Below are 9,010 nucleotides of genomic sequence, written 5' to 3'. Positions count from 1 at the left end.
TTTTTTTTTTTTTTTTTTTTTTTTTTTTTTTTTTTTTTTTCTTTTGGGATGCTTTAAAGCTCCTTCAGCATACTTTGTTCTTCATATTCTTCTTCAGCAAGACACTTGGACTTATGAGTTAATTACCTTAGAGGAACACTTCAGATGTCCTTCATTCAGCATCTGAGAAGCTAGAATATTACTAATTCAAAGGACTAAAATTTAAGGAGTGAAGGCTGAGAAGTAGAAAATGGCTCTTGTGTGATTAATTAATGCTGAGGATCAAGGTTAATTTTGTAGTTGGACATGTACTGTTTAATGAACTTGAAATAATAGTTCTTGACTTTTAACCCTTTGAACTAAAGCTTCCTATTTTGTTGGCTACATGGGAAGCTTTAATGTAATACAATACAATTTTCCCAGAAGCCATCTAATAGTGTTCTTTCCCTGTATTTAAAATCGGGACTTAAAGCTGCCAGCAGCTAGCTGCATGTTGTGTGAAAATTCAAGGACCTGTGTAAAGGGAAGTGTCAAGACTAGACTTGTCAAGTATTTATTTTTTTCAAGAAAATAGTAAACATAATGAAGTGAAAAAATCCAGGTGCTGGAAAATACTTGTATCAAATTCTTGAGTAATCCTTAAAAACAGAAGTAAAAATGTGCAGGGTTTTATCAGTTTGAAGTCCCTAAAAAAATAAAATACTAGGATTAGGAAGCAGAAAACTGCTATCTAATGCCAGTTCCGAGAGCAACTTATACAATTGTACTTAACCAGATTGCTTTGTTTCTTCAATTACTCCATCTGTAAAATAGGTTCCAGCGTATATATATCCTGTTTACATATATATGTAACCAGATGTTCTATGAGAGTAATTGAACAATGTAATCGTAATGCATTTATACTTGTATATTTATTTTAATTAGTACCCAAAGTATAGTCTAAGCCTGAAACAATTCCTTTGATATATGTACATTTATTCCTGTTCATCAGCACTAGTAAAATATGATGTCTTCCAGGTTATTTACAGCAAGTACACAGATCTTGTGCCAAAAGAGGTCATGAATGTGGATGATCCTGAACTGCAAAGACCAGATGAAGAGGCAATTAGAGAGGTATTGTATGCACTGATGTGCCTAGTTAGCAGTGGTAAGCTTTATGTCTTGCAACGGGATAAGATGTACACTGTGGTATTTTTTCTTCAGATAACAGAGAAGACAAGAGCAGCCTTGGAGAAATCAGTCTCCCAAAAAGTTGCAGCAGCCATGCCTGTTAGAGCTGCTGACAAACTAGCTCCTGCACAGTACATTCGGTATGTAGTGCTGATGTTTGTGTAAGATGTTGTGATACTCAAAATGTATTAAAATTGGCATACTTGGTCAATTCTTGAGAACAGAAATTCCTCTTGAATTCTATTCTTCTGTAAGGAATATGAAACTGGCTTCTGTATTTTGAATTAACCCACTAATGATCACCTAATTTGAAGTGTGTGGAAATACATCATTATCATGTAATGATTTATGGCACTTTGAAGGGGTTATTGTTTTAGCAACAAAACACATATATCCTAGGGATCACTATTAATGATGCTGCTCTGAAAGCAAAGTATTTACTGCAAGTTTCAAGCCACAACAAGACCTGTAGCAAAGTTCTTCCTTCACAGAAAATGAGCAGTTGGAAATAATTGGAATTAGGAGGAGGCTGATACTTATTTAGGATTTTCTGTTTCAAACACCAAAAAATTTCATGACAGGGTTACACTTGGCTTGAGGTTAATTCTGAAAAAAAATATGTGAAGAGGTTCTTAATGAGCAGTAAGAAGACACCAGGGCTTCACAGATAGAGGTAGGAAGTATTGCAACAAGCTATGTGTACTGTACTTGTTTTTCTTCCATTTCAGAATCTAGGTTGAAACAGGAGAATGTAGCCCTGGAGAGAAGTTACATTCTGTCTGGTGTAACTGAGTCTGCACTCAGTGGAGTACCATCTGTACAGTTACCTGCTGCTGACATTCATAGTGGGGTAGTCTTAAACTGTTGTGGATAAAATGAAACTCCAGCTAGAGCAGCGAACTGAGTAAAAATGGAGGTGGGAAAGGAATATCTGTGTGCAGAGAACTGAGCACTGTGTTTTATTCAGGTACACACCATCTCAGCAAGGAGTTGCATTCAACTCTGGAGCAAAACAGAGAGTTATTCGGATGGTGGAAATGCAGAAGGATCCCATGGAGCCTCCAAGATTCAAGTAAGTATTCACAGCTTGTTCATGGAAAATAGATGATTCTGAAGTGTATTTCTGTGCAACATGCTGATTGTAATTGTTTTCTTATTTGCTCAGAATTAACAAGAAGATTCCACGAGGACCACCATCTCCTCCAGCACCTGTAATGCACTCTCCAAGTAGAAAGGTATGAAATGCCATAGCTGTTCACAGTTTTGAATGCTTAAGTGGGTCCACAGATTCTTCTTTTAGTTCATTTTTGTGTACGTTCTCCTTGCTGATTTTTTGATGTGATGTTGAGTGATAAATTTGGTGCCCAGTGTGGTCTTGTTTGTTTTTTTCCATTTGGGCAGTTCTGAAAGTCACTGTCTTTTCAGTTTTAACTCGTCTAAGGTGGAGTAGATGTGTCATGTCTTTTATGCCAGGCTGCATTGCTGAATTTGTTCATGGTATGAATGAGTTGACCAAGGCTTTAGCCTGGGTACTCTTACGTTGCTTTTTGACAACACTGTTAAACTAATCCTTAATAACACTAACTTGTGTCATTAAGGATTAGCTCTTTCTGAAAGATTAGTGTGGTGGTTGTTCATTGGTTTGGTACAACCTGAATAGCTGCTAAATGTGCAGATGTTAACAAGCTGGCTCTGAGTTATGCCTGTGTGATGAAAGCTTAAGAGGCTGCTGAAGAGCTGTTGGGGCTTTATTCAGTGTTGGCAAAGATACACTGCAAAAATAAATCTCATGACAGAGGGTTTGGAACCAGCTGATCTCTAAGGTCCCTTCCAATCAAACTATTCCTTGATTCTGTAATCATATTGCTGCTAAGAAGAGTTGGGATTTTGTTATGGAGTCCTGAACTTTTTACTCTAACTTACTTCAATACTTTCATAGTTTCTTTGAGAAAGAAAACAGTATTTCCTTTTATTATAAGTCTAAGATGATTTTGCTTCTTCTGTTAAATCAGATGACTGTGAAAGAGCAGCAAGAGTGGAAAATTCCTCCATGCATTTCAAACTGGAAAAATGCAAAGGTAATTAAATTGTCATAAATTAACTTTTCTAATGTTGCACCCTGATGGGAAACTTCTATTAATGATTTAAGCTTGAATTGTACTGATTTTAAACATCTAGAGTCAGGTAAACTGGCTGCTTCCAACATGGAGAACACTTGATGATACAGTTAATTTTTCTTTAGTTTGGCATATGAGGATTGTCCAGTTGAGAGTATAGAACTGAGAGCAGATATGTTACTTCATGGCAGAGATAATAAATTTTGAGAGGAAAACATTGTATTAGTTAAAATCCCCATAATAGTGCAGTCCAAATTCAAAATTTCTCAAGGTCACAAAGTAAAGCCAGCTAAATGGAAAAGGAGCAGAGTATCAGAGACCCAAGCATGTTTCTTTTTAATACTGCAGTCCATTTTTGGAAAGTTTTTCCTTGTTGCATTCTTTCATTAATTAATTTTTATCACTGGTCAGCTATCTATTTTTGTTCCTTGTTTAAGTAGGTATGTCCTATCCCTTTGATTTTTATCAGTCATTAAGTTTATGTTCTTAGAGAGGGGAGAATTAATTTGCTGCAGTAACTAGTCTAATCATTCTGAAATGTACTGAATGGTTGTCCTGAGACAGCCTCTTCAAATGGAGGAAGGAAAAGCTACATGTTTGGATGTTACTTTTTTTTTCCTACCCCAACACAGCTGTCTAACTGGGACTGATGCTAATTAGGAGATCAAATTTTTAGGTTACAGATGCTAAAACCAAAGCAAAGATTTTGTAGAGCTTACTAAAATAATCTTAAAATATAATCTATAAATAATTTTGAGTTTCAGCTTTGGTAAACAAGATTGGCATTTAGTGTGTCTTACTTTTGCTGGCTGCCTTGTCCCTTACTTTCTCATTTTGAATCAGTTAATCTCTTAACAGGTATAGAAACAGTTTAGGTAAAACAATTTTTAAGCAAAAAATGTTAAAACAGCTTTGACACTGGGGAAGCTGTTATCTGTAGTTCTTAACACAAAGCAAAAAGTGGACCTTATCACTTGAAAACTGTCTTTTGTCATAAGATGAACCTTGAGGGGAAGCTGTGATTTGGATTTGTTGGGAGGATGGAATTGGAGTGAAGCTTTGTATTACCTGGCAAGAATTTGAAGTACATATGAAAAGGCAATCCATTGAGGCATAATAATGATGGGCTGTGAATTTTGTGTTTTTGTTTCCTTACACAACAAATACAATAATGCTTGTTATTACAAATACTGTTTCTGTGATTAACTGCCCCTCTGTTTCCACTGTAGGGTTACACCATTCCATTAGATAAGCGTCTGGCTGCAGATGGCAGAGGATTGCAGACTGTTCATATTAATGAAAACTTCGCCAAACTTGCTGAGGCACTCTATATTGCTGACAGAAAGGTCAGGTAGTTCTTTAAACTGTTTTGTTCCATATAGTTTTACCATCTTTGTATATTAATTTCCTTCAGAAAATCAGCTGTGAATGGGCTATAGCTTTTTGATTTGTCCTGCTTCTTTGCTAATGTAAGACTTGAGGCCTTATCCCCACTCTGAATCATGGGCTCGGTGTGGATTAAGTTATTGGAAGTCATGGGTCTTGTCTCTCAGCTCTAACTGCTGTGGCCGATGGGCTTTAAGCTTCCTAATTTTGGCTTCATTTCTGTCTCGTTTACTGCCTAACTCCATGACAGATCTGCTTGTATCACAGGTGCTATGCTTTTGGTATTTTTAACTGTCTTATTTGTGCAGGCTCGTGAGGCAGTAGAGATGCGTGCCCAGGTGGAGAGGAAGATGGCTCAGAAGGAAAAGGAGAAACACGAGGAAAAGCTCCGAGAAATGGCTCAGAAAGCCAGGGAAAGAAGAGCAGGGATCAAAACCCATGTTGAAAAAGGTACATTTCTTTGTTATGAAGACGCTATGGCTTTTTTTAATACTCTGAAGTGTAGGTTTGGAGCAACAATCTGAACTTAAAATACCTAAATACCAGCTGAAATTTCTAAGCATGACATCAGTTCATGCTTTTATTGGTTAATTCACTGGCTGGTTTGATGGGATACAGGTTTGAACCTCAGATCAGTATGTTGATGTGTACAGGTTTAGGACACTGAGAATTTTGGAGTTAATGCATCAGTGCAAGTGATGGCTTTCATGGACAGTTCTTAAGTAATTTTTTTAAGCTTATTGCTGATGAAGGGCAGCTTTCTCTAGAAGAACTTAACTATCTTTAAGTTTTCAAAGGTGGTAAATGCAATATTCTGGCTCTTGCACTGTTGTAACTGATCTTGCAGAGCTGCAGTTTTGTTGGCCAGTAGGCCCTAAAAAACCCTGCTGCCAACCTAACTAAATTTTCTCCATTGTGATGTCTTATGTTCTGATTGAAATTACACTTCAGAGATCAAGTTGATGAAATTAGAGAGCGGTTACGATCTCTCCAGAAGATGGAGGGATACGGTCATACAATGCCAAATCCTGCAGCTGGGATGTACTAACCTCTTACCAGCAGGCTGGGGGCTGGCCAGCCAGAAGAGCCACTGTTGGAGTTGTAGTGGACAATATGCTGAATATAAGCTAGCAGTGTGCCCTGGCAACAGTAATGCTAAGGGCATACAAAGCTGCATCTGTAGGAGTGTCACCAGTAAATCAAAGGAAGTAATAATTTCCTTTTATTGGTGGCCTGTTAGACTGCATTTAGAATACTTTATGCAGTTATGGGCTTCCAGGTACAAGAAGGACATCGATAAATGGGAGTCAGTTGAGTGGAAGGCCATCAGAAATGTCATGGGACTCAAGTAACTGCTTGGAGATGGTGAGAGAATAAGGCTTGTTCTGCTAGGATGTGATGTGCCATTGGGGCCAGATAGTGGGAAGGTTACCCACAAGGTCACCCCACAATCATCCCTAAATGATTATCAGAGCTCTTCTCCAAGTTGACAGTGGAAGAATGAGACAGTGGCCAAGAGTTGATGCAGGAGTTTCAACTGTGTCAGGAGAAAAAGTTTCACCATGAGGACAAACAGCAGTGGAACAGGTTGTCTAGGAAATCTGTCAGTCTCTAACCTTTCAGGTTTTCCTCACCTGAGTGTGGAAAAAGCCCTGTGCAACCTGGTTCGAATATGAGCATTGATAGCAGGAGGTTGTGAATTAGACTCCCTTCCAACCTGGATGATTTTCTGATATTGCATCACAGAATGTTCTTCAAAACTCTTAAATCCCTGCATGTTTCAATTATATTTTTATGCTTAGAATTATGATATAATGATCTGTAAATGTTTTAGGATATTAATTCCTAGACAGACAATCATTCTAAGCTCTTTGAAGTTGGAAGAACATAGTTGTTAGGATGTGTCTGCTCTGACTTGCCAAGGACAGTCACTTGCTTGAGACATAAGAAAGCCATGGTGTTAGTGTGTTCAGTTTATTTGAAGTATAACAGTTTAAGTAGTGCTAAGGGTCATTACTCTTCTGTAAAAGAATACTGAATTAAATTACTGTGGCAATGTATGTGGCATAATTAATTCAAATTTTAAATATTTGTCTATAATGAGTAATCTTGTATTTGTTCAGAGGATGGAGAAGCTAGAGAAAGAGATGAAATCAGACATGACCGGCGCAAAGAAAGACAGCATGACAGAAATCTCTCTCGGGCAGCCCCTGATAAAAGGTGAATCACAAAAAAAAGCTGGTTTATTCCTGTAGTAGCACTGGCTTCCCCACTAGGGAACATATTACTGGGCTTTCCTTTTCTTGATGTGAGTGCCTGAATTGTATCTTGTGGAGATAGTCACTGGTATGAAGCACAGTTTGTTCATTGTATGAGAAAGTATTAATGTGTTAAAGTTCTCCAGTACTCTCTTCAAAATGTAGAATTTTTCACATGAATGGGAGAGAGGGGGTGTGCTGTATTGGTTTTGGGTGGGTTTTCCTTCAGCAGGACCTCAGTATGTTCAGGTTTAATTAACATGTTGTCAGCAAAGATCGAAAGCTGAATCTTCTCATTTTGGTTTGACCAGAGTTAGAATAGTGGCTTTGTTTCTTGAAGCTGTTCCTTTTAAGTAAGCTTAGATTTATGAAGATAGACTGAAGTATCTTATTAGCTGAAGCCACTGAGATTTCTGAGTGCAAATGATTTCTGGATGCTTAAAATCTCCAATATGTTGAAATTGGATTGCTTGGCCTTTCCAGAATATAACTACACTGATTCTTGCAAAAAATAAGTATGACATTTTAGACCAAGTCAGCTTGATGTGAATTGCAGATAGTGGAAAGCAAATTTAAATGTCATGCCCAGCTGAACATAACTTTGCCAAATGTTTCCTTTGCCAGGAGACAAATTTTAAATGTTACCTAGTAAGGAAGAACAACAGTCAAAATTTGGCTCCTGAGGAAAATCGTTACCAAGGAATACAGGATCAGGTTGCAATTGAGCATGTCAACAAGTATGGTTTACTGACCTCATAAAACTTTCAAATTTTTCATTCAGGTCAAAGCTGCAAAGAAATGAGAACAGAGATATCAGTGAAGTTATTGCCCTGGGGGTCCCCAACCCCAGGCCATCCAATGAAATCCAGTATGACCAGAGGCTGTTCAACCAGAGCAAGGTAAAATACCCTTTCACAGCTGTGTAGCTTTTTAGCAGAACATGCTCATCCTTCCTTTGTGGGTACAGCTGGAATACTAAAGGAAGCCAGTTCTCATGGTTGGTGTGGATATATTCAGAAAAAAGTTATTTATGTAAGTGATCAGGAAACTATTGATTTCCTTTATCCAGAGCCTATGCAGAAAAAAAAGAAAACAACATTGAATATTTTAAGTGTATAGCCGGATTAAAGTGTTTTTGTTGTCAGTTTTCTCACTGGGGAGTGGGGAGAAAAATTATTTTGCCTTCAAGCTGCAGTGACCTCATTTCTTCTCTTTTACAAATGTACTGACTGAATAGGAAATCTGCCTTCAGAGAGAAGCAAGTAAATGCTCTCTATTCCCATTACTGCTTGTGTTAATACTTCTGAAGATACAAACAGTTAACAGCAACATTTATTTTCCCTGAATTTTATACTATTCAGAGATGACAAAATAGATTTGGCTTCAGCAAATCCCTCAATACACCTGCAGTTTGTCAATCACTCTTTTTCATGTTTGCAATGAAAGACTTGCAGGCAAGAAGGGAAAGCTGATGAACCAAAAATGAACAAGCAGACACTTCTACTTTCAGAGCTTATATAAGCCTCTGTGTGATTTGGATCAGTCAGCTTAAATCATGTTTTCCAGAAATTCTGAGTAATACACATTTTTGTATGGTTGTACTTAGCTATTACAGACAGCTGTACTTTCAGGGCAGACTGAAATGATCCATTATTCTAAAATGTGGATGGCCTGTAATCTTTCCTATTGCTATCTGGAAGAGTATTACTGAGGCTTGTAATGTCATGTTCTCTGGACTTAATCCCAGACCCAAACCCACTCGTATCCTCATGGAGTGCTTGGAGTCATTTGAATCAATAGTAAATTACACCATGTTGTCTTTGTGTAGCCATGTAACATCATCAGTGCATTTTGTGGTTAAAATAAGTTAGCTGGAGGTTTGTTGATTAACTTGTGCTATTCTTCACAGGGTATGGACAGTGGGTTTGCTGGAGGAGAGGATGAAATTTATAATGTTTATGACCAGCCTTGGAGAAGTGGCAAGGATATGGCCCAAAACATCTACAGGCCAAGTAAAAATGTGGATAAGGACATGTATGGTGATGATCTAGAGGCTCGAATAAAGACTAACAGGTAAGGAAATAAATATAAGAAATATTC

The 9,010-nt window shown here is 37.7% G+C and overlaps 1 protein-coding gene and 1 long non-coding RNA gene across 3 annotated transcripts in view; one reads left to right on the top strand and one right to left on the bottom strand.

Moving 5' to 3' along the window:
• LOC109022691 lies at nucleotides 1-7,698 on the bottom strand. The gene is made up of 2 exons (XR_002001860.1): nucleotides 7,663-7,698; nucleotides 1-665 (listed from the first exon to the last, which is right to left on the bottom strand). It is a non-coding gene; the product is annotated as an uncharacterized LOC109022691 (long non-coding RNA).
• SNW1 (SNW domain containing 1) overlaps nucleotides 1-9,010 on the top strand; it is an 18,363-nt gene that overhangs the window by 8,543 nt on the left and 810 nt on the right. The window contains exons 4-13 of one of the 2 annotated variants that reach the window (XM_015630944.3): nucleotides 997-1,092; nucleotides 1,183-1,289; nucleotides 2,117-2,221; nucleotides 2,315-2,384; nucleotides 3,162-3,227; nucleotides 4,496-4,612; nucleotides 4,961-5,102; nucleotides 6,776-6,872; nucleotides 7,692-7,809; nucleotides 8,820-8,983. In XM_015630944.3, the coding sequence (XP_015486430.1) occupies nucleotides 997-1,092; nucleotides 1,183-1,289; nucleotides 2,117-2,221; nucleotides 2,315-2,384; nucleotides 3,162-3,227; nucleotides 4,496-4,612; nucleotides 4,961-5,102; nucleotides 6,776-6,872; nucleotides 7,692-7,809; nucleotides 8,820-8,983 (1,082 nt within the window). Of the gene's footprint in view, nucleotides 1-996; nucleotides 1,290-2,116; nucleotides 2,222-2,314; nucleotides 2,385-3,161; nucleotides 3,228-4,495; nucleotides 4,613-4,960; nucleotides 5,103-6,775; nucleotides 6,873-7,691; nucleotides 7,810-8,819; nucleotides 8,984-9,010 lie in introns of both variants that reach the window. The other variant, XM_015630943.3, reaches the window with a different exon arrangement.

The sequence above is a fragment of the Parus major genome, chromosome 5 (genome assembly GCF_001522545.3).
Source record: "Parus major isolate Abel chromosome 5, Parus_major1.1, whole genome shotgun sequence".
Lineage (NCBI taxonomy): Eukaryota > Metazoa > Chordata > Aves > Passeriformes > Paridae > Parus > Parus major.
The sequence above is the reverse complement of the archived record's forward strand: the minus strand, read 5'-3'. Positions and strand labels throughout refer to the sequence as shown.